Source organism: Hylobates moloch, unplaced genomic scaffold, assembly GCF_009828535.3.
Source record: "Hylobates moloch isolate HMO894 unplaced genomic scaffold, HMol_V3 SCAFFOLD_4, whole genome shotgun sequence".
NCBI lineage: Eukaryota > Metazoa > Chordata > Mammalia > Primates > Hylobatidae > Hylobates > Hylobates moloch.
The window spans coordinates 174,887,382-174,911,910 of NW_026652279.1; the positions used below are offsets into that span (position 1 = coordinate 174,887,382).

Consider the following 24,529-nt stretch of genomic DNA (forward strand, 5'->3'; position numbering starts at 1 on the left):
AAAGGAGGAGGAAAAGGAAACATACAGGGGGACAAATTTTTAAACCAACTTCAAAATATTACCCAGTCATATATGTATTCACACACATAGAAAATTACACGGCAGGTTACTCACAGTAGCGTGAGAGAATTTTTGAGTGGGTAGGATTCTTTACAGCAAGTTTTATTTTTTTGCTTCTTTGAATGTTTTTTCTTTTTTAGGTTTTTATATTTACAAAAGTTACATTTACTTTTTAAAAGTGTCAACCTTAATAATGAGATTCAGAAATATGACTACATGTAGTGTGTGTTTGAGCACAGAGCCTGAGAATGGCCACCTGGACAAATGGGGTCAGCGTTTCCAAGTGGAGAAGCTCAGGTTTCACTTACCAGGCGGAGACAGAAGCTCCAGCAGGATCACCACAGTTCTCATATGAGACCAGGGGCACACGCCGCAGTGGTTCCATTGGTTAGGGATCTCTGTATTTGAAGGAAGATTGCGTTATGACTCCATGAGGAGGGACAGTGATCTGAGGGGGTCTTATCTCCGGTGCCATTTGGTCTTTATTGTTTACAGGGAAAAAGGCAGAAGTTGCAGCTGTGTGTGGCATGACCTAGGCTGCATAGCCACATTCCCCTCAAGGCTCAGCTTAAAGTTCCAACAGCTTTAAGTTTAAATTATTTTAAGTTTGAATGATTTAATTTCACAAAAGGTTTAATATATGCACATGGACTGAAATTCAAAAGCACAAAAAGATGTCTAAGGAAGTACGTCTCCCACTTCTACCATCTCTCATCTTCCAGCACTCCTTCCAGAAGGCCTTGCGCTAGGCCTGTTTTCTCATTTTTCCTTCCAGGGACAGTTTAGGGATTTTTCTACCTATCATTAAATTCGTATTTTACTCAAATGCAGGCATATGATAAACACAATCCTATACTTGCTTTTTCCCACATACTATATCTTGAAGATTGTTCAATGTCCATGCAAAGCTGCCTGTTCTTTTGAACAGCCACCGAGTATTCAATTACGTGAGTGTATCATGACCTATTTACTCAGTTCCATACTTGATGGGTCTTTAAATTGTCTGCAATCTTTTGCTATTACAAACGAAGCCACAAGTCATTTTGCACACATGCAAAAATGCAAATCCATGGTATATTTCCCAAAATAAAAATCGTTAGGTTTAACAGCACGAACACCTTTAAATTTGGAAGATATTCCAACTCATTCATCCTAGAGAGTATACCAATACCACTCACAAAACTTGAGGGTGCCTGCTTCCCCACATTCCTGCTAGCAGTGTCATCAACCTTTGTGATCTTCGTTAACATATGAAAAGTGGTACCGTACTGTAATTTTAATTTTTATTATGAATTAAGTTGGGCTTTCTTTCGTATGTTAAAATCTATTTGCATTTCTTTCCCTGTGAACTGTTTTTTGCCTGTCTTTCTCCTTCCCACTGACTTATTACATAGATGTAAAGAGAATACTGGCTCTACATTATAAGGAAATTCCCATTTTGTGATAGGTTTCAAATTTTTCCCTAGGTTGTCTTTTGACTTCATTTGCTGTTTGTGCACACAATTTTTTTTTTTTTTTGGTAATGAGAGTGCGTTGCTCTTATTTTTAAAATGTTGACTACATTCTGGGGAAGGAAGGCTCAGCAGCCACCTGCTTTTTTGCCCGGGTGGGTGGTCCGGCCCCGAGCCCTCCTGACTCTCTCGCCAATGCCCAGAGGCGCCGCAGCGACGCCGGCGAGACCGCGCTCTCGCCCCAAGGCAACCAGAAGCCCACGTGCCAAGAGAGGCATCGGAACCAACAACTCAGGTCCGTTTTCCCGCGCCAGATGGGACTCGTTTGCTGGGGACTTCCGGGGGCGGGGCCTGGCTGGAGCGGAAGAGCCTGGGCGGTGCACGGGGTCCGGGTGGGGGTGCGAGTGCGGGTGTGGGTGGGGGTCTGCGGCCTTCAAGTCCGCGGCCTTCGAGTCCTGGGGCGGCGGCGGCGGGCACGGGCGCGGGCGCGGGCGCGGGGACGGGCGCGGGGCGGGGCGCTTAGCGGGCAGGAGGCGCGCGCCTGGCGGCGGAGTGCGGCGTGAGGCCGGGCCCGCGCGGCCATGAACCTAGAGCGGCTGCGGAAGCGCGTCCGGCAGTACCTCGACCAGGTGGGCGGCCCCGACTCGGGGCGCGGGTTGCGGGGCCCAGGCCTCGCCGGGTGTTTTTCCGCGCGGCGTGGGGCTGGGGTGACTGCCGTCGGGGCTCTTGGTGGGGAAGGGCTGGGCCAGCAGCGTTGTCTCCGCCTCACCCCGAAGGGAGCGGTCCCTGCAGCTGGGAGGGGCACAGCCCGGGGAGTGGAGGCCCCCGAGCGCAGGGGGCGCCTCAGCGGGGTCTGAGCCTCGTTCTGCACCTGGCGCGGAGGAGGTGCCCAGGAAACACTGACTACTCAGTGCAAGTTGAAGGACAATATTTGGAGGAAAGTTGCAGGGCTAGCTAATAAGACATTTTTGAGAGGTTTAGTTGTGATTTTTATTGGCCTGAATTTAAGTGAATAAAGATGTGAAGAAGCCTGTTGTCTCAAATCAATACTTTAAAAATTCTCGTTAACTATGTGTTCTCTGCACTACCTTTGAGTGAATAGCAGAGAGCGTTTAAGGAAAGAAGTGTCTTCGAGAATCAGCAGCATCAGTTTTATCTATAATGTCGTTTATTTTTTGTTGAAATGCTTGCTCTTTCAGGAAATTGGAAAGAAAGGGAAAGAAAAGCCATGGTAATGCAGAGTTTTCGGAATTGGGTGCTAAATGACGTGGCCAAATGTTTGCAGTCCATTTGGAGGGCTGTGTTTTTATTTACCATGAGTCAGTTGAATTCAGTGTTTTCTGATGACTTTTTCTTCGGTACAGAGACGTAGTGAGGAATATGACAGGCCTGGTTTCCAGCCAGAGACACCGGTATTGAGCATATTTGTAACCATCCCGTTGGCATTCCTCCGCCTCGGGCTAGCAGCAGTGGTCGTGGCTTGCCTCCAGGGGAACTGAGGCAGAGACTGTAGAAGACTGAGAACCGAGGAGCAGAACAGGGACTAAAGCTAGCCGTAGGTCACTGTGGGTGGCTCTCATTGTCCGCTCCTTCATTTTTGTTAGACTTGGAGGAGGTGAGTTCTTCCCCATGTTTAGTGAAGCTTAGTTAATTTATGCGTGTGTGTTTTTAAACTTGAGTGTTATTAAAACTGCAACTGTGTTATATGAGGTATTTGAGTATAGTGTTCTATGTTCTAAATTTCACTTTGGGATTCATTAACAGCTCGTTGAAAGTGTTATATAAATCACACAAGAATTGTTAATGACTAGCTTTTGCTGTTTCACTTGCATTTTACTTGTTTCACGATACAGTTTTACAGTGTATGAGTTTTAAAAAATTACCTTCATGAGTTGTATATACAAAGATATTACAGGAATATTTGTATTGTGACACTGAACTAAAATTTACCCTACGTGAGATGTAAGATAGAGATGTAACAAATTGTTGTCTTGAGATGTAGATTTATTACATAGAATTATAATAATATTAGATACCTGTTTAAGACTATTAAAATAACAGGGCAGTTACCACTTTTTTTTTTTTTTTTTGGTATGCAGCAACAGTATCAAAGTGCTCTATTTTGGGCAGATAAAGTAGCTTCACTCTCTCATGGTAAGTGACAAAATGCTAATTGGTTTTCTGATTAATCTTAAAATTTTTTTCTATTCATCTTGTACCTCTGACCACTTATGTGAATTTTTCCCTCCAGAGGAACCCCAGGACATCTATTGGTTGGCTCAATGTCTTTATCTGACAGCACAATATCACAGAGCCGCCCATGCACTTCGGTCACGAAAACTGGACAAAGTAAGTGATGGTATGAACTTTAAAGCTCTTCACAGCTTTAAAAAAAATGTCATTAGTGGCCGGGCGCGGTGGCTCACACCTGTAATCCCCGCACTTTGGAAAGCCAAGGCGGGTGGATCATGAGGTCAGGAGCTCAAGACCAAGATGGTGAAACCCCATCTCCGCTAAAAATACAAAAATTAGCCGGACGTGGTGGCAGGCACCTGTAATCCCAGCTGCTTGGGAGGCTGAGGCAGAGAATTACTTGAACCTGGGAGGTGGAGGTTGCAGTTCACGCATTGCACTCCAGCCTGGACAACAGAGCGAGACTCCATCTCAAAAAAAAAAAATGTCATTAGGGTTTTAGGTGTATATTCCATTTATGTTGAAATTATTTAAATTGATGCAATTTTTCTTTGTTTTTGTTTTTTTGAGGTCTCTCTGTGTCACCCAGCGGTGCAGTGGGATGATCGTGGCTCACTGTAGCCTCAGACTCCTGGGTTCAAGTGATCCTTCTGCCTCAGCTTCCCTAATAGCTGGGACTACAAGTGCATGCCACCACACTCAGCTAATTTTTAAATTTTTTTCCTAGAGATAGGGCCTCACTGTGTTGCCCAGGCTGGTCTTCAACTCTTGGTCTCAAGCAATCCTCCTGCCTTGGTCTCCCAAAGTGCTGGGATTATAGATGTCAGTCATCACAATAGGCCCAATTTTTTTTAGTGAAAGTGAAGGGAAAATGTCTTATACCTAATCTGTCACCTTCTTTTTCCCCCGTCTCCCATCTAGTCTCTAAATTCTGAAGACTGTTTTCTAAACAGCTCTGGAATCATGGATATTCCTCTTCCTCCCCACTCGTACGTGTCAGGCCTTTGATTTTTTGTCTGTTCTGTTACAGCCTCTCTTCTTGTCTCTTTTCCCCAGTAACAGTTTCTCTCTTCTCACCTTCCCTGTGACAAGTTCGTCTTGTGAACTATTACAGGAGTGAGTAGTTTTTAAAACACGGATGTGGTTATATTCCCACAAAGTCATTCAGTGACTTCACATTAGCTGCAGGATAAAGTCAGATGCATCAGTAGGTCTGTGAGGCCCTCCATGTTTTCTCTCCAGTCTGCGTCTAATCCACCACCATCAATACCCGGAGCGTGTGCTCCAGTCATGTGGAGCTGCTGTGAGCTCCTTGGACACCCAGCAGTTATTCACACTCAGTGCTTGAAGTGGAGCTGCTGCCATCTCCTTGGACGCCCAGCAGTTACTCATACTCAGTGCCTGAAATGGAGCTGCTGCGAGCTCCTTGGACGCCCAGCAGTTATTCACACTCAGTGCCCGAAATGGAGCTACTGCAAGCTCCTTGGACGCCCAGCAGTTACTCATACTCAGTGCCTGAAATGGAGCTGCTGCGATCTCCTTGGACGCCCAGCAGTTATTCATACTCAGTGGCTGAAATGGAGCTACTGCAAGCTCCTTGGACGCCCAGCAGTTATTCATACTCAGTGCTTGAAGTGGAGCTGCTGCGATCTCCTTTGACGCCCAGCAGTTATTCACACTCAGTGCTTGAAGTGGAGCTGCTGCGATCTCCTTGGACGCCCAGCAGTTATTCACACTCAGTGCTTGAAGTGGAGCTGCTGCGAACTCCTCGGACGCCCAGCAGTTATTCACACTCAGTGCTTGAAGTGGAGCTGCTGTTATTCACACTCAGTGCTTGAAGTGGAGCTGCTGTGAGCTCCTTGGACGCCCAGCAGTTATTCACACTTAGTGCTTGAAGAGCTGCCCAGTGCTCCACTCCTCTGCCTGAACACTTACTCGCTGCCTCACTTACTCCCTCTCCTGCAGATGTTTCCTTCTCCACTTGGCTGATGCTTTCTGTGGCCCCCTTTCGTCATGCTTACCTGTTGTGCTTAGTTCACATCTCCCCTACCGTAACCTCCTGGGGCAGGGCCTTACTGCTTTTTGAATCCTTGGTGCCTAGTAAACAGTAGGTTCATAATAAATATGGTTTAACAAGACTGGATTTTTTTTTTTAACTGCAAGAGTAAAAGCAGAAATTATGAAATTAGTTCAATTTTATGCTTATGGCTTTCTTTGAAAGTGAAGATACATATTATTTTGACCACTACTTAAACAAATTAATTTCTTTCCTAGTTGTATGAAGCATGTCGTTACCTTGCAGCTAGGTGCCATGTAAGTATGCTCACAATTTCATTTTTATTTGGTTAAATAAAATGAGTGTTACGCATCCCTTACATATGTGTGAGAATTTTAGTGATGGAGCTTAGCAGGTTAGTAAAGTATTTCATGAGGAAGTGTTCCTTTCCTTAGTATTGTTTGCTGTAAAATACTGATTCTTCGTTTACTAAAAGCTGACATACATGAAGAAAATTCTACTTTAGACGTTTCACATTTAAATAATGGACATAATATATATTATCCTTTAAAAATCTGGATCATATGTGTAGTGTTAGAAATCGTGGGTGATGAGTGGCATTTCTGTTTTCCACATAGTATGCTGCAAAAGAGCACCAGCAGGCCCTTGATATTCTTGATATGGAAGAGCCAATCAACAAGAGATTATTTGAAAAATACTTGAAGGATGAAAGTGGCTTCAAAGATCCCTCCAGCGACTGGGAAATGTCACAGTCTTCAGTAAGTAGTACTGTTAGCACACCTCAGTAACGGCAGCGAGAATTGCCCTCATTACATGGCAGAAACACATTATCTTCTTTTACTTGAGTATTACTATATTAAAACAATTGTGGTTGCCAGTTTGTTTAATTTGCCCACCAAAACCAAAAAAGATTCTGAGACATTTCTGAGCCCTCAGTTGGAAGCTGTAATTGTATCCGCAGATGCCTGCATCCAAAATAGGCTGGCTTGAAACTTCCTTCTCATATTTGATGCCTTAAGCTACTCCCTAAAAGTGGAATAATTTTTCTCCTCCTTTCTGTGTTTCAACAGTGTTTTGCACCTACACCAAGAAACTTTGATTAGCATACATTGTTTCTTTCCAGGAAATGGTTTTGTGTTCTGTTTGCTTCAAAGTACATTGCTATGTAATTGTGTATATTTCAGTTTGTGTACTTCATATCTCCATGAAATTGCACATTTCTTGCTGGCAGACATTATATAATAACTTATTAAGTGACATTTACAGATCACTAATCTGGATTTTTAAAAAATAAAAATAAAAACTTATTGAGGTATAATTTATATGCCATGCAGTTCACCCATTTAAACTGTATGGTTTGATTCCTTTTAGTATATTCACAGAGCTTTGCAAACCTCACCATGGTCAATTTTAGAATATTTTTATTATTCAGAAAGAATCCCTGTAAGTCTTACCTGACCCACCAATTTCTCTTTCTTCCCACATCTTTTTTTTTTTTTTTTTTTTTTTTTTTTTAAATTAACACAGGGTCTTCGCTTTGTTGTCCAGGCTGGAGTACAGTGGCACAATCACAGCTCACTGCAGCCTCAACCTCCCAAGCTCAAGTGTTTCTCCCACGTCAGCCTTCTGAGTAGCTGGGACTACAAGCACATGCCACCACAGTTGGCTAAATTTTTTTTTTTTTTTTTTGAGACAGAGTCTTGCTCTGTCGCCCAGGCTGACGTGCAGTGGCGCAATCTCGGCTCACTACAAGCTCCACCTCCCAGGTTCACGCCATTCTCCTGCCTCAGCCTCCCGAGTAGCTAGGACTACAGGTGCCCGCCACCATGCCCGGCTAATTTTTTGCTATTTTAGTAGTGACAGGGTTTCACCGTGTTAGCCAGGATGGTCTCGATATCCTTACCTCGCGATCTGCCCAGCCTTGGCCTCCCAAAGTGCTGGGATTACAGGCGTGAGCCACTGTGCCTGGCACAGTTGGCTAAATTTTTTAAAAATGTTTTGTAGAGACAGGGTCTCACTGTGTTGCCCAGGATGGTCTCAAACTCCTGGGCTCAAGTGATCCTCCTGCCTTAGTTTCCCAGAGTGCTGGGATTACAGTCATGAGCCACTGCACCTGGCCCATTTATTCTTTATATTTTTGGTAGAACTTTATTACTCGACTTTTCACCTTAGATAGTTATTTTTAAGCATAAAAGAATATTACACATTCTAGGTTTTTGTTTTTGTTTTTTTTTCTGGCCACTCATTAATGTATGTGTTGGCAAGCAGATTCTTCTGTTAAGAAATGCATTTATGAGAGTGCGTGGTACAGTCATTATTTTGGGACCTCTTATCCATTAACTTATCTGCTACGAGATGTGTGATTTATTTGTAATGCATTATTATTTATTTTGTGAAATTACATTTTTAAAAAGCAACTAGGATATTGCTTAGACTCTCGTAATTCATTATTTTTTCTAAAATTTTACTTTACGAATCTTCTTCATATCCTTAGTGATATTAGCTGCCTGTTGCTGGATCATCTTTAAATTCAGTCACGTGTTTGAGGTCCAGAGTCTAGAATGTGCATCAGATTTCCACATCTTTGTGTTTATGGTAGTCCTGAGATGGCTGTTGAACGCCTTACTATGTGCTAGCACCACAGAGATGGTAGCATCTCTAGACCTCACAGACTTGTGTAAGTTAGATAGTAAAGAGTTCTATAAGTTAGATAGTGTTTCTATCTTTTTACAGATGAGGAAAGGAAATGGAGGCCGAGAGAGGTTCAGTCACTTGTCCGAGGTTACAAGTAAGTGGCAGAGCTGGGGTTTGAACTCAGGTGTGTCCTGCCCCAGCAGGCCATTGTCCTGCCCCAGCAGGCCATTGTGCCGACGGCTCTGACCACTCTGCTGCATTGCTGCCAGTTTCTGCTCATTAAGAGCCTTTTGAGGGCTGTCTGCCTATCACACTGTCAGTCTTGGAGTTTTATACACATGCACACACACTCTGTTTGCCGTCTCTAAATCACTGCACTGTTTTGGACAAAACAGGTAATGAACCTAGTAGCCGTGACATGTACTTTTGTTATAAAGATGTGTTGGAACAGAGCGGTTGGAGCCCAGGGAAGATGAATTGAAGAAGCTTTGCTGTGCATTTTTTGTGTGTGTTTTTATTTATGCCTTGACATTTGTGATTAACGAAATCCTTTTAAATGCAATAAAAACTTCTCAGCATTCAAATACACAATTCTCTATCAAAAGTTAAGTTTAAGGGCCAGGCATGGTGGCTCATGCCTGTAATCTCAGCACTTCGGGAGGCCAAAGTGGGAGGATCACTTGAGGCCAACAGTTTGAGAGCAGCCGAGGCAACATAGCAAGATTGTCTGTACAAAAAATTTTAAAAAGTAACTGTTGCTGGTGTTGTGCACCTGTAATCCCAGCTACTCAGGAGGCTGAGGCAGGAGGGTCATTTGAGATCATAGGAGTTCAAGGCTGCAGTGAGTTATGATCGCACCACTGAACTCCAGCCTGGGAGACAGAGTGAGACTCTGCCTCTAAAGGAAAAAAAAAAAAAGTTAAGTTTAAAAGTACTGACTTAATATGTGACTCATCATTTTTCCAACAGATAAAGAGTTCTATTTGTCTTCTACGCGGGAAAATCTATGATGCTCTAGATAACCGAACCCTGGCTACCTACAGCTACAAAGAAGCTTTGAAGCTTGATGTCTACTGTTTTGAAGCATTTGATCTTTTAACGTCACACCACATGTTGACAGCACAAGAAGGTTTGGAAACTCAGGTGTTTTATGTTTAGCAAAATTAATGTTGTTTGGATTTTTTGCCTCTGAAATCTTCTAAGTCAACAACAGGCCACATACAGGTTTAAATAGACCTACTCACTTTCTTAATGTCTTCAAATGTAAAGCACATTGCAGAATGCAGTATTGTATGGTGCCTTGTGCTGTCCGAATCTAGGGATTGTGATAGGAAGAGGCCATCTTTTTGAGAAGTGACTGAGATAGTATAAACCAGGATTTCAGTATCTCATTCAGTGATTCTCAGCCATGTTGCTCTTTAAATCCTTGGGAAGACTGAGAAACATCCATGTCCAGTTCCCAACTCCAGAGCAGATGATTTAAAGCTCCCAGGCGATCCTAATGTACCACAGGCACTGAGCATCAGTCCAGGTATGTTGGCAGTGATGTGAGGTGTGTAAACAAGGGAAACAGAAGATAGAGTGGTTGAATTGATGGAATTCTAACATATTTTAGCCTAGTGCAGTGGTTCTCAACCAACCAGAGTGATTTTGCCACTCCCCGCCCCGGGAACATTTGGCAATGTCTGGAGACATTGTTTGTCACAGCTTGGGGCAGGGAGGGAGGTTGAGAGGTTGCCGCTGATACCTAGTGGCTAGCGGCCAGAGGTCCTGCTTAGCACCTGCAGTGCACAGACTCCCCTGTCCCCAGCAGAGCAAGATCCACCCAGTCAGGAGTGTGGGGGCTGGTGGTTGGTTCTTAGGTGACAAGAGCCACCTGGGGACCTGCGTCAGCCCTGAAAGAGTAGCCTCCACCCACCAGATGATTCCCGTCTTCAGGCCTGGAGCCACTGTGTCAGCTTCTGTTGCACATTTTGATCTTCTTAAATTCTCTTTTGAGTTTGATTTACTTAGACCAAGAACTGTAGAATCATATTTTTAGTTGTTGGCTTTTTCCCCTCTATAAATATTATGAGGATATTCTTTTTTTTCTCACCATTTTTAAGAAAAAGAACTTCTTGACTCACTACCTCTTAGCAAGCTGTGTAATGAAGAACAGGAATTGCTGCGTTTTCTATTTGAGAACAAATTGAAAAAAGTAAGTAAAACCAAAGAGTTAGCATTTGCTTTATGTAAATATCTTATTCCATTAAATTTGGCATCTAGTCTTGTATTAAGTTTTCGAAATTAAAACTTAAATTTAGCACATTTTTAAGAATAGAGTGTTTAAGATACATAAGATTCCATTAAAAAAAAAAAAAAGCTTCCAAAAATACCTGTCTTCCTCTGAAAGACTCCTTATACTAAAAGATTGAATTACCAAGTAAATGTAAATGGAATGGTGTTGCATGGAAATGAAGATTTTTTTGTTATGCTTCCTGAATGTTTAGTTTGAGAAATATGTCCCGCTATGGAACTCTGTGATAAAATTGAGAACGGAATTAAACTTACTGAGAGGAGTACTTATAAAACCTAAAGTTATAAGTTTTCAGAGGCTCACATTTGTTCTTGTAAATGTTTTAACCACTTGGGCCAAACACAAATGGAATCCGCATTTTATTTTGTTTTTGCTCATTGAGTTTATGTTTACATTTCTGTGTTTCAGTATAATAAGCCTAGTGAGACGGTCATCCCTGAGTCTGTAGATGGCTTGCAAGAGAATCTGGATGTGGTCGTGTCTTTAGCTGAGAGGCATTATTATAACTGTGATTTTAAGATGTGCTACAAGCTTACTTCTGTGTAAGTATATCCATCTATTTTTCTGTGGGACTGTGGAGTTCACTCCGTCTTACCTAGGTGATTCACGGACGTGCTGTCTGAATAATCTTGAACTAGATGATAATTTAAGTTATCTTTACCATTTGTAGAGCACTGAGCAGGGTGCTGTCTTAAAAGAGCAATTTACAGACTTGAATTTGTGCATATTTGTAGATTTATTACATTAACTTGGGAGGGATATACATGTGCTCTTACTGATCTTGATAATTTGCAAGTTTGAAAATTCCATTTTGGCACATTGTTTTGTAAAATTCATTCTCAATTAGAGACTCACACTATAGATGCTAGGTGTTTAATATGCCGCACTTAGTAGCGAAGCCGTCTCCCACACGTATCAGTTTTCCAGTGTACCTAACTTAAACTTTAGCTAAATGACATGTACTATTTTTTGTAGATCTTGGTTTGGTTTAAAATCCTTGAAATTACAAAAATTTTAATTGGCAAATACACGTAACCTACTTATTAGGTTGGTGCAAAAGTAATTGCAGTTTTTGCTGTTGAACGTGGTGGTAAAACTGCAATTATTTTTGCACCAACCTAATAGTATTTCCTATTGGTTTTGATTCTTTTAAATAATTGGCCTACTTATTTTATGTATTACAATTCTGTTGACTTAAATGTATGTGATAATGTTTATTTTTATTTCTTTCAAATAAACCGGAATTTTTTCTTTCATTTGTAACTTAATTATGGCCTTAACCGAATCAACCTGAAGATAATGGGGTGAAGAAAGTGAAGTGTTATAACCCACAGCATCATACGTGATACCGTAGTGACTGTCGACACACAGCCAGTTGTCCTGAGTGCTGCCACCTACTGTTTTGGGGGTAGTAATGTGTCGCTTTAACTTTCAGAGTCATGGGGAAAGATCCTTTCCATGCAAGTTGTTTACCTGTACATATAGGGACGCTTGTAGAGCTGAATAAAGCCAATGGTAAGACTTTTTTTTTAATTAAAGTAATTCTTAGACATAAAACAAATTTTTTCTGTAACGTGAAATTTTGTCTCTGAAATTCCGGATAGTTGAGATTGCAGGTAACAACATAATGGAACCCTGCTATAAAAGTAACAACTGGGGAGGAAATGTTTAGGAAAGTAGCAAATAGTTCTTTATCGCTGCTTCCTACTACCTTTTCTCAAATATCATTTATGTTTCAAGATTTGTTAGCTTTAAATTGTTGGATTACAGTTCTGCCTCCCCCCTCCCTTTTTTTTTTGTAAATTCCACTGGAAATCTGATATGGTAAGAGTTGATTCCTTCCTTCCTTCCGTCCTTCCGTCCTTCCTTCCTTCCTTTTCCCTCTATGGCCCAGGCTGAAATCTACTCGGCTCGCTGCTGCCCCGCACCGCGGACTGCCTGGGACTGCCGGCGCGCGCCACCACCGCTGCCTGCTTTTTCTCCTTTGGCTGCAGGCACGGTTTCGCCATGTTGGCCACGCTGGTCTCCAGCTCCTGACCCCGAGTGCTCTTCCCGCCTCGGCCTCCCGAGGTGCTGGGACTGCAGACGGAGTCTCGCTCACTCGGTACTCGGTGTTGCCTGGGCTGGAGTGCGGTGGCGTGGTCTTGGCTCGCGGCAGCCTCCGCCTCCCAGCCGCCTGCCTTGGCCTACCAGGGTGCTGGGATTGCAGCCCCTGTCGGGCCGCCGCCCCGTCTGGGAGTTGGGGAGCGTCTCTGCCCGGCCGCCCCTCTGCCCGGCCTCCCCTCTGCCCGGCCTCCCCATCTGGGAAGTGAGGAGCGCCTCTGCCCGGCCACCCATCGTCTGGGAGGTGAGGAGCGCCTCTGCCCGGCCACCCATCGTCTGGGAAGTGAGGAGCGCCCCTGCCCGGCCGCCCCGTCTGGGAAGTGAGGAGCGCCTCTGCCCGGCTGCCCCGTCTGGGAAGAAGTGAGGAGTGCCTCTGCCCGGCCGCTCCGTCGGGGATGTGAGGAGCGCCTCTGCCCGGCCGCCCCTTCTGGGACGTGAGGAGCGCCTCTGCCCGGCCGCCCCGTCCGGGAAGTGAGGAGCGCGCCTCTGCCCGGCCGCCCCGTCCGGGAAGTGAGGAGCCCCTCTGCCCGGCTGCCACCCCGTCTAGGAAGGGAGGAGCGTCTCTGCCCGGCTGCCCCGTCTGAGAAGTGAGGAGCTCCTCTGCCTGGCCACCCCGTCTGGGATGTGGGGAGCGCCTCTGCCCGGCCGCCCCGTCTGGGAGGTCTACCACAGAGGCCAGAAGCAATGTGGGGGCTGGACGTGGTGGCTCACGCCTGTAGTCCCAGTACTCTGGGAGGCAGGGGCGGGTTGATCACTTGAGGCTAGGAGTTCGAGACCAGCCTGGCCAACATGCTGAAACATATGAAAAATACAACAGACAAATCAACCAACCAACCAAGCGACAACAAAGCAGGTCTAACCTGGAGTCATACTCTGATTTTTTCTATTTTCCTCCCTTTCTGATCCTTTATCCCACTTTCTTTTTCTTCCTCTTCCTTCTCCTCCTTTTTTGTCAAATAGAGGATTGAGTTATTATCACTGATCCAAAAAAAAAAAAAAAAGAGGTGATAACTACTTAGAAATTGGAGAGGAGCAGATTGTTTGCTCATGTTTTCCATATTTTTAACATTTGACATTTAGTTGTGTTTGGGGATGCGTTTGTCCTTAAATTTTTCTAAACTGAATGGTGAGCTCTGTCAGGAAGGGAAACCCTCACCAAATCCCTGCTGCTTAGAGTGTGGTCCGTGGACCAGCAACATCGCATTTGTGGAAGCTGGTTGGAAATGCAGCATCTCCAGCTGCCCTGATGTACTGAATCCCAAGTCTGCATGCAGGAAACGTCATCTTGAAATGCCAGGATTTACACATTTATCAAGATTAAATAGTATCATTGATCTGATAAACTTGAAAGTTTGTTCAACCAAATTGGTTGTGGGTGGTTATGATGGTCCATAATGGGCCCTTGGTGTGACAGGCATGCGCTTCTGAGAGAGGTGAGGTGCTTTGCTGTATCCTCTGCAGTATTCGTTAAGTGCTGTCTTAGGGGGTGTCTGTTCCCACCTTGCCCACCGTGTGTCCTTCATCTAACTCTCCAGTTAGTTAATTTTGTATCTAGAAGGAAAGACAACTAAGAAATCATTGCTGTAAGAACAGAATTCTATGATTGTGAAGAGTTATAATGAAATGTCTTAAATTACATGTGATATGAACAATTGTTCTTTTTCTGCTTTTTCCTGAACAGAACTTTTCTATCTTTCTCATAAACTGGTGGATTTATATCCTAGCAATCCTGTAAGTAATATAACTTTTAGTCTTAGGTTTTTTTTTTACCTGAACTTTAAGAAAATGCTTAACTCGTATTTAGACAATAGCTTAAGTTCAAGCAAATGATGTTTTATTAAAGTGTTGCAACAGAATCTCCTAGGGTTTAACGTACTTACAAAGCAGCATGAACTTTTCAACCCATGAAGGTATTTTTTAATTATACCAAAGCAAAAAGGGTTTTAAACCCTTTTTTCTGATTATAGAAGTTATACATGCTTATTTTAAAATACTTAGCATATAGCAATATAAAATACTGACATGACAGTCACGCCTCCCTTTCCTAAGAAATGCGGATAATTGTTTGGTAGCTTTCTCACATTGCACATGTAAGACAACCTATTGAATTGTGTACTGATTCCAAACTGTCATGGATCGGAATGGAGAACTAGGAATGGAAAATGGAATCAGGGACTGCATCTTTAAAGACAAAATCGGCAATCAGGGTGTAAGACTCAGACAAGACAAGAATTTGCACCCTATCCTAGTGTGAAACCAGAGCAAGAGAAAACCAGCTAAGTAGTCAGAACTCAGTCAGAGAGCAAGGAAGAGCCAGGGTCAGGCTGGGGGAGATGAGCAGTGCAGGGGAGTCAGGACTCCCAGGCTGGTTTTTGTAACAGGGACTCCTCAGGGGCCTTGTCTTGGGTAGACGTCTCCTTGAGAAAGAGCCATGGGGTGTCTGCCCTCTTCTCCTCTTGGACCTTAGTAGACTGTGTTAGAGAAATGTCTAACTTAACTAGAATATGTGATAAGGAACATCTAGTATACCCTCTGTCTATCCTCATTTGTTGCAGATTCCAATTAGATATTCCAATTCCAATCTTTGTTTATGGTAAATTTTGAACTTTTTAGGTGTCTTGGTTTGCAGTGGGATGTTACTATCTCATGGTCGGTCATAAAAATGAACATGCCAGAAGATATCTCAGGTATGAATTTATTTTCTTCCTCTCTAGTTAACCTATAGAATTGATGTCTTGCTCATAAGCTTTCAAGTAGTAGTGAGTACTTTAAAAGCAATGTGAAAGAATAAATGTTTTTTTTCTTCCTTTCCTTTCTCTCTTTCTTTCTTTCCTTTTCCTTGTCGCCTCCCCTCCCCTCTCTCTCGAGAAGTTCTCACTCTGTTGCCCAGACTAGAGTGCAGTGGTGCAATAATAGCTCACCTCAAACTCAAATGATCCTCTTGCTCAGCCTCCCGAGTAGCTGGCACTACAGGCACCACCATGCCTAGCTGATTTAAACACTTTTTTTTTTTTAGTAGAGACGAATCTCACTGTGTTGCCTAGGCTGGTCTTGAACTCCTGGCCTCAAGCAGTCCTCCTGCTTCGGCCTCCGAAAGTGTTGAGATTACAGGCATGAGCCACCATGCCTGGCTGAATATATGTTTTCTTCAAGTGGTTTGTTCTTTGTAAGATGCCATGGGGAGAGAGAGAAAAAAAAAATCACTGATGTAGACCTTATTCTCAAGGAACCTATATATTTTATTTATAAATGAGAATAAATGGCCAGGCATGGAAGCTCACGCCTGTAATGCCAGCACTTTGGGAGCTCAATGCAGGTGGATCACCTGAGGTCAGGAGTTCAAGACCAGCCTGACTAACATGGTGAAACTCTGTCTCTGCTAAAGATACAAAAAATTAGCCGGATGTGGTAGTGAGCGTCTGCATCCCAGCTACTCGGGAGGCTCAGACAGGAGAATCGCTTGAACCTGGAAAGTGGAGGTTGCAGTGAGCTGATATCACACCATTGCACTCCAGTCTGGGCAACGAGCAAAATTCTGTCTCAAAAAAATAATAATAATAATTAAAAACTAATAAATGAGAATAAATATGAAACAATAGAGAATAATGTAGTTTGAAAGTTTCTGTCTTTCACTTACAGAGATCCTGTTAACCTTTTACTTCTAGGATTTCTTTTATTAATAGTTGTGAAATTACACAAAACTTTATGTAAAATTGGGGTCAGTAAATGTGACTGTAAAACAGAATTCTTAGCAGGGTGAACTGGTTCATATAATGATTTGCTGTGGTTTTAACTTAAGGAAAGCCATGCAGCCTAGTGAAGCTATTTAACCAGTATTATTCAAGTTTAGAAAAATGTCAAGTATGTGAAGAATTAATTACTTAAACTCTGTAAATGTTCTAATTTCTGTGGTTTCTTCTGTGCGAACAAAACAGAATTGATCTCTGACGGAAAGAGCATAAACTTTGGAGTCAAATTGGAATTCTAATCCAAGTTCTGTGACTTACCAACTGAAATTCCTTGGGAAAGTTAATTTCTCCTAGTCTGTCTTTCTTTAAAAATGGGGGTGTCAGCCAGGCGTGGTGGCTCACGCCTGTAATCCCAGCACTTTGGGAGGCTGAGACAGGCGGATTACCTTAGGTCAGGAGTTCGAGACCAGCCTGGCCAACATGGTGAAAGTCTGTCTCTACTAAAAATAAAAAAATCAGCTGGGCATAGTGGCATTCACCCATAATCCCAGCTACTCGGGAGGCTGAGGGAGGAGAATTGTCTGAGTCCAGGAGACGGAGGTTGTAGTGAGCTGAGATTGCACCACTGTACTCCAGCCTGGCCGACAGAGTGAGACTCTGTCTCAAAAAATAAAAAAAAGGGAGTGGGGGTGGGGCAGATGTCATACTCATATACCAGGATTGTTAGGAAGACTGATGCCACGAAAGTACCCTGTACTAGGAAGAAACTAGAATGTTCCCTGTTTGGTTGTATGTTCAGCATTTTAGAACTTCTACATAGAAAGATGATTAGTATTGTAAAAGTTATTTTGAGCTATGCTGCTTTGATCTAGTATGCAATTCAGTGATGGACTCTTATCAGTGGTCCCCAACATTTTTGGCACCAGGGACCGTTTTGTGGAAGCCCCCCCTCCCGGGGTGGGGGGACTGGTTTCATGATGATTCAAGTGCATTACATTTATTGTGTACTTTTTTCTATTATTATTACATTGTAACATATAATGAAATAATTATACAACTCACTATAATGAAGAAGCAGTAGGAGCCCTGAGCTTGTTTTCCTGCAACTAGATGGTCCTATCTGGGAGAGGTGGGAGACAGCGACAGGTCATCAGTCATTAGATTCTCATAAGGAGTGCGCCACCTAGATCCCTCACATGTGCAATTAACAATAGGGTTTGCGCACTTATGAGAACCTAATGCTGCCTCTGATCTGACAGGAGGCAGAGCTGAGGCGGAAATGCAAGTGAAGGGGAGTGGCTGTAAATACAGATTAAGCTTTTTTTTTTTTTTTTTCAAATGGCAAGTTCTTTCTTGACATATGAAGCTTTACTCACCTGCCTGCCACTCACCTCCTACTGTGCCGCCTGGTTCCTAATATGCCAGGGACTGATACCAGTCTGTGGCCCAGGGGTTGGGGACCCCTGCTCTACATGAAACACGTAACATTTGGATAAAAGAAAACTTAAGATACAAGGAAGTAGAGTATCACCCCGTATGTTTTCCATGTTTTGTGATATGTTCTCTTTATTCCTTGTGGTTTAATTATACAGTGTTCACTGTATACAATTATTCACTGATATATATGAGTCCAGTCCCTGTAACCAGGGTACATCTGTTGACCACCATCTGTGGGATATTGCTTAATCCCTCAAGCCTCGGTATACCTGTCTTTAAAATATAAATGAATTTATCTTGCAAGTTATTAGGATGAGAGGATATATTTACTAGGTTACAAAACGGAGCTGCTGGATTAAGTAGTATCTGTAAGTTCTATTTAGAGTGCTAATGGGTTTTGCTACGGTACATAAAAAGCTGTGGATCTCCTAAAATTTCTTAAAATTTTGCTATACTATTAAACAGTTTTAGTTCAAATGAATCAACACAAATGTTACATTAGTGTTTAATATGTTGACAGTTCATTTATTTACTAAATGGATGTTAATGTTTTTGAGGCCATCTCTTTATATAAAATTAACAGTTTAAGAATAAATACTAGCCGGGCACAGTGGCTCCTGCCTGTAACCCCAGTGACTCAAGAGGCTGAGGCAGGAGGGTCACTTGAGCCCAGGATTTTGAGGCTGCAGTGAGCTATGATCACACCACTGCATTCTAGCCTCCAGCGACAGAGCAAGACTCTGTCTCTAAAAATAAAAAAGAATAAATAGGCCGGGTGCAGTGGCTCACGCCTGTAATCCCAGCACTTTGGGAGGCCAAGGTGGGTGGATCACCTGAGGTCAGGAGTTCAAGACCAGCCTGACCAACATGGTGAAACCCCATCTCTACTGTAAATACAAAATTAGCCGGGAATGGTGGCGAGTGCCTGTAATCCCAGCTACTCGGGAGGTTGAGGCAGGAGAATTGCTTGATATCGGGAGGCGGAGGCTGCCGTGAGCCGAGATCGCACCACTGCACTCCAGCCTGGGCGACAAAGTGAGACTTTGTTTCAAAAAAAAAAAAAAAAGAATAAATATTATATTACTTAAATTAACTCTTTTGTTTTAGCAAAGCCACAACACTTGAGAAAACCTACGGACCCGCATGGATAGCCTATGGACATTCATTTGCGGTGGAGAGTGAGCATGACCAAGCGATGGCTGCTTACTTCACAGCAGCACAGCTGATGAAAGGGTACGGCAGAGCACTCATCAGACTCCATGAAGGGATGTTTCTCCTAATAGAAATGAAATTTCTGTTACTATTACTGCTATCTCGTTGCTAAACTAAACACAAGCATTTTACTTGCCTTTTAATCTAGTTGCTTGTGATTGTAAAATAACTATGAAAGTGGAGGGGAGAGAAACTGGTGTAATGCATTTGCCTAGCAGTTGATTCCAACCAGTGCAAGAAGGAACCAGGAAATTAGGCCAGTGGAGAGAGGAGTTCTGGAAGCCCTTCTTCACATGCTCATGCAAGAATAAAAATATTCACGAGCAAAATTATTACATCTTATCTGTTACCAAAAGGTATTTGATGTGGCTTAGTGGTAGGTGCAGGACTGTATTTGCCAATATTCTAGATTTATATCAATATTAAATGTATTGAAACTAAGAGTGTGTTACTTTGATGAGTAGAGTATTGCCGTTCACGTTGACTGTTTGGTCTCACCATCGGTTACAACTTACAGGGTTGGTTTGTGTGGACTGAGAGGTAGTGGGAGTGCAGTGGTCCCGAGGCCTGGTCTGGAGTCACCTCCTGGACTCTTCCTGGCTCTTCCACTCCCAGCCATGTGATGTTGGGCAAGCTTCTTAGCCTCCTGAGAAGTAGGAATAATAGCAAAATTTGCTCACTGGCTTATTGTGAGAAGTAATTGAGATAATACCAATTAAAGACTTTGAACAGTATCTCACACATAGAAAGCACTCAGTGAAAGTTAGCTACCTTTGTTTATTTACTTGTAGTATGCAGGGGTGGAATCATATATTCATCTATATTGAATTTCATCCTGTTAGGTTTGATCTCTTTGCAAACTGTTAGACTCTTTTTGGCACTCAGTTCTGCATTCAAATTATTATCAATCTCAGTCAATAGTCGTATTAAATTTGGTAAGTATGAGTTTTATATCTAATCATCGAAGTAAATATTGTGAAGGACATAGCTTCTTAGCTGTATTAGTCAGTAGGGCTGCCATAACAAAATACCGCAGACTGGGTGACTTAAAGGACAGAAATGTATTTTTTCATAGTTGTGGAGGTTGAGAAGTCCAAGATCAGGCCAAAAACTGGCCAGTGCAGTTCCTATTGAGGTGTCTCTTCCTGGTTTGTAGATAACTGCCTTCTTGCTGTGTCCTCACATGGCAGAGAGAGCTCTGGTGTCTCTTCCTCTTGTAAAAACACTAGCCCTATTGGATGAGAACCTTACACAAACCCTATTGGATAAAAGCCTTACACTAGCCCTATTGGATAAGAGCCCTACACTAGTCCTATTGGATAAGCCCTACACTAGCCCTGTTGGATAAGAGCCCTACACTAGCCCTGTTGGATAAGAGCCCTACACTAGCCCTGTTGGATACGAGCCCTACACTAGCCCTGTTGGATAAGGGCCATACTGTTAGGACTTCATGTAACCTTTTTTATGTTTTCATAGGCTCTATCTTTAAGTACAGGCACAGTAGGGGTTAGGGATTTAATGTATGAATTTGGGGGGCAGAGGGGACCCAGACAGTCCATAGCACTAACATATTACTAGAAATAACCTTCCAGAGTACAGTTGCACACCCAGATATGGATCCATCTAAATGGTCCTCATACTCAGTCCAGGTCTCTCCATCCTGTTCACCAAGATGGGTGAGACCTTTTCCAGTTCTCTTCTGAAGCTCAGCTCCAGTATCTGCATATTTCCGCTATGTACCAACATGACAATTTGTTACCAAAAAAAAAATCTCAATAATTCACTGTGAGTTGGTTTTTATGAGCACATGCTACAGTCTGGTAATTTTTATTTGATATTTTGGGTGCTCAGAAACAGAATAGTTATTAGTTAGTTCCTAGTTGGGAATCAGAATCAATGATAATTAATGACACGATACCTTCAGTGTTTCCAAATCTAACAAACTTTGTCATTAAATTCTCGCATTAAGCTAGGTGTGGTAGCTCACACCTGTAATCCCAGCACTTTGGGAGGCTGAGGTGGGAGGATTGCTTGAGGCCAGGAGTTTGATACCAGCCCTGGCAACATAGTGAGACCTTATCTTTACAAAAAAAAATTTTAAAAGTAGCTGGGTTTGATGGTGCCTGCCTGTAATCCCAGCTGTGCGGGAAACTGAGGCGGGATGGTCACTGTGCCACCACCGTCCAGCCTGGGTGACCAGTTGAGACACGTCTCAAAAACCTTATGATAGTTCATCAAGATAAGCATTATTTTTCTTTCAAGTTTACTTATCTGTCAGAGCAGCTCTGCATTTTCTTAACTTGTCTGTGTTTGGATAAATGTTTGAAATTGGATGAATATTGTTACGTTTCCTTAATGATTTCTTTTTTGAGTCATTGGTTATTTAAGAATATGTTGACATTTAACTTCCACATATTTATGAATTTCCCAAATTTTCTTCTTTTGTTGTTTTTAAACTTAATTCCATTGTAGTTGGAGAACATACTTCGTGTGATTTTAGTCCTTTTAAATTTATTGAGGCTGGCTGGGCCCAGTGGCTCACACCTTAATCCCAGCACTTTGGGAGGCCGGGGGGGTGTGGATCACTTGAGGTCAGGAGTTCAAGACCAGCCTGGCCAATAATGGCGAAACGCCATCTCCACTAAAAATACAAAAATTAGCTGGGTGTGGTGGCTCACGCCTGTAGTCCCAGCTACTCCGGAGGCTGAGGCAGGAGAAGCGCTTGAACCCGGAGGCAGAGGTTCCAATGAGCTGAGATTGCACCACCACACCCCAGCCTGGGCGACAGAGCGAGACTCCATCTCAAAAAAAAAAAAAAAAAAGAAAAAAATTATTGAGGCTTTTTTATGAGCCATTCTAGAGATTGTTCCAGATTATTTGAGAATTCTGCTCTTATTGGGTGAGTGTTCCTTAGATACCTGTTACATCTAATTTTATAGTGTTGTTGAAGTCCTCTGTTTCCTCACTGATCTTCTACTTATTTATTCTCTGCATTATTGCAAGTGAGGTATTAAAGTCTCCAAATTTTATTGTTGAATTGTGTATTTCTCCCTCCAATTCCGTCACATTTCACTTCATATATTCTGAGTCTCTGTTAGGTGTGTATATGTTTATAATTGTTGTATTTTCTTGATGGATTGAGCCTTTTATCATTATAAAATATCACTAATTATCTCTAATAATACTTTTTTTTATAAAGTCTGTTTCATCTGATGTTACTGTAGGCACACCAGCTCTCTTTTGTTACTGTTTATATGGTGTGGTTTTTTTCATTCTTTTAAATTCAACTTGTTTTTTGAATCTAAAGCATGTCTGTTGTTGACAATATATAGTTAGATCAAGTTTTTAAATCTATTCTGCCAGTTGCTGCCTTTGGACTGTTTTTTCCATTTATGTTTAATTACTAACAAGATGGGATTTATGTCTGGCATTTTGTTCTTTATTGTCTATACATCATATCTTTTGTTCCTGTATTCTTTAGTGTTGAGTAAGTATTTTATAATGTCCCATTTTAATCCCCTTTTTTTAATTATACTATATTTTTTGAGTTATTTTCTTAGGTTGGTTATCTTTAGGATTATAATTAGCACCTTAATTTAAAACAACCTACTTTGAATTAATACCAATTTAGTTTTAATAGTATGCCAAAACCTTACTGCAATATAGCTGTTTCCTCTTGCCTCCTTGTGCTGTTATTGTCATGTAGAATACATCTTACACATTATAAGTCCATCAGCACAGATCTGTTATTATTATTTATTCAGTTGTCTTTTAAATCAGATAGAAGAGTTAAAAACAAACACATTTTATACTGTCTCATAATTACCAGTATAGCTATTTTTATCAGACTCTCATTTCTTCGTGTTGTAAACCAAAAATAAAATTTGAAGACCCTCCCCAACCATCTAAATGGGCTTCCTCCTCTAGGCCAGGGCCCTCTAAATTTAACCTGAAAGACTGGTTCAGGCTATGTTTGGAAGTGGGGGTCCAACACGCCTCTTTACACCCTCCAGCATTAACATCAAATGGACCTTCAGAAGAAACACTTACCATCTATCTTCTCGGAAGCCTGCTACCTGGAGGCTTCATCTGCATGATAAAATTTGGTCTCTGCAGCCTCTTATCATAACCTAGACATTGCTTACTATTGATAATAACTCTTTCAACCAATCAGAAAAATCTTAAATCTACCTGTAACCTGGAAGCGTGCACTTCGAGTTCTTAGAGTTTGACTCTTCTTCAACAATGTGGATTTGAATTCCTACGTAGTATCCTTCTATTTTAGCATAAAGGACTCCCTTTAGTATTTCTTACTGGGCAGATGTACCAATGACAGATTTTCTCAATTATGCATTGTTATTATTTATGTAATTTTGTTTTTCAAAGAAGCTGTGAGGAAAGAAAGTGTGTATACTTATATCATTTGTTGTATTAACCCTGTTATTTACCATTTTCAGTTCTGTTTGTTCCTGTGGGTTCAAGTTACCATCCAGTGTTACTTTCCTACTGTAATACAGCTTTGCCGTCACCCACTTCCTATTATGCTGTTATTGGCAAACCTTACATTTCTGTATATGATAGGCCCAGCAGTCTAATTCCACATTGAGTAACCCTAAGCTGAAAATCCAAAGTTCAAAATGTTCCAGAAGCCAAAACCTTTTGAGCACTGTCATGACACTCAAAAGGAATTGCTCAGTGGAGCATTTTGGATTTTCAGAATAGGGATGCATAAATTCCAAAATTAAAAAAAAACCTGCAATCCCAGACACTTCTGGTCTCAAGCATTTCTGATAAAGAATACTCAACCTGTATATAGAGTCTCACTCTCTTGCCCAGGCTGGAGTGCAGTGGCACCGTCACAGCTCACTGCATTCTCAAACTCCTGGGCTCAAGGGATCCTTCCACCTCAGCCTCTCAAGTGTGTGGGACTACAAGCCCATACCACCACGCTTGGCTAATTTTTTTATTACATTTTAGAAATGGGGTCTCAGTATGTGCCCAGGCTCGTCTTAAACTCCTGGGCTCAAGCATTCCCTTCACCTTGGCCTCCCAGAGTGCTGGCATTACAGGTATGAGCCCAGGGGGCTCTTTTAGGAGCTACCAGACAGGTCAAATAGCAGCAGTTCACTGTGGGGTGTTTGAGGAACTCTGAATTAATTCTGCTTTCTCCAGTGGCTGCTAGGCTAATGGCTTTACAATGGCTGTGGTTATGAGACTGCTTGTTTTTAAGGTTAATGCAAAGCTAGGGAAAGGGAGATGGGAGTAAGACAAGTTAAAGCAGCACAGTTTGTTTTTTACTGAGATTTAGCCATCTTTTCTTGAATATACACTCCTCAGATTGTTTTAAGAGCTTGGTTACCTTCCAAAGTTCTGAAAAAATTGGTTTTGATAATTTTTGCCAGTGTTCTTGTTGCTTCTATGGATGAATAGATTTTTG

At 42.3% G+C, this 24,529-nt stretch overlaps 1 protein-coding gene across 3 annotated transcripts in view; it reads left to right on the plus strand.

The window, feature by feature from the left end:
• The first annotated feature begins 1,886 nt into the window (after positions 1-1,886).
• Positions 1,887-24,529, plus strand: part of CDC16 (cell division cycle 16) — a 40,871-nt gene continuing 18,228 nt past the window's right edge. The window contains exons 1-12 of one of the 3 annotated variants that reach the window (XM_032151435.2): positions 1,887-2,140; positions 3,611-3,665; positions 3,763-3,860; positions 5,979-6,017; positions 6,339-6,479; positions 9,325-9,484; positions 10,461-10,552; positions 11,060-11,193; positions 12,087-12,166; positions 14,436-14,485; positions 15,368-15,441; positions 18,988-19,113. In XM_032151435.2, coding sequence (XP_032007326.1) covers positions 2,093-2,140; positions 3,611-3,665; positions 3,763-3,860; positions 5,979-6,017; positions 6,339-6,479; positions 9,325-9,484; positions 10,461-10,552; positions 11,060-11,193; positions 12,087-12,166; positions 14,436-14,485; positions 15,368-15,441; positions 18,988-19,113 — 1,097 coding nt within the window. In that variant the 5' untranslated portion in view covers positions 1,887-2,092. Of the gene's footprint in view, positions 2,141-2,782; positions 3,127-3,610; positions 3,666-3,762; positions 3,861-5,978; positions 6,018-6,338; positions 6,480-9,324; positions 9,485-10,460; positions 10,553-11,059; positions 11,194-12,086; positions 12,167-14,435; positions 14,486-15,367; positions 15,442-18,987; positions 19,114-24,529 lie in introns of those variants that run through there. The other 2 variants (XM_058438126.1, XM_032151436.2) reach the window with 2 other exon arrangements.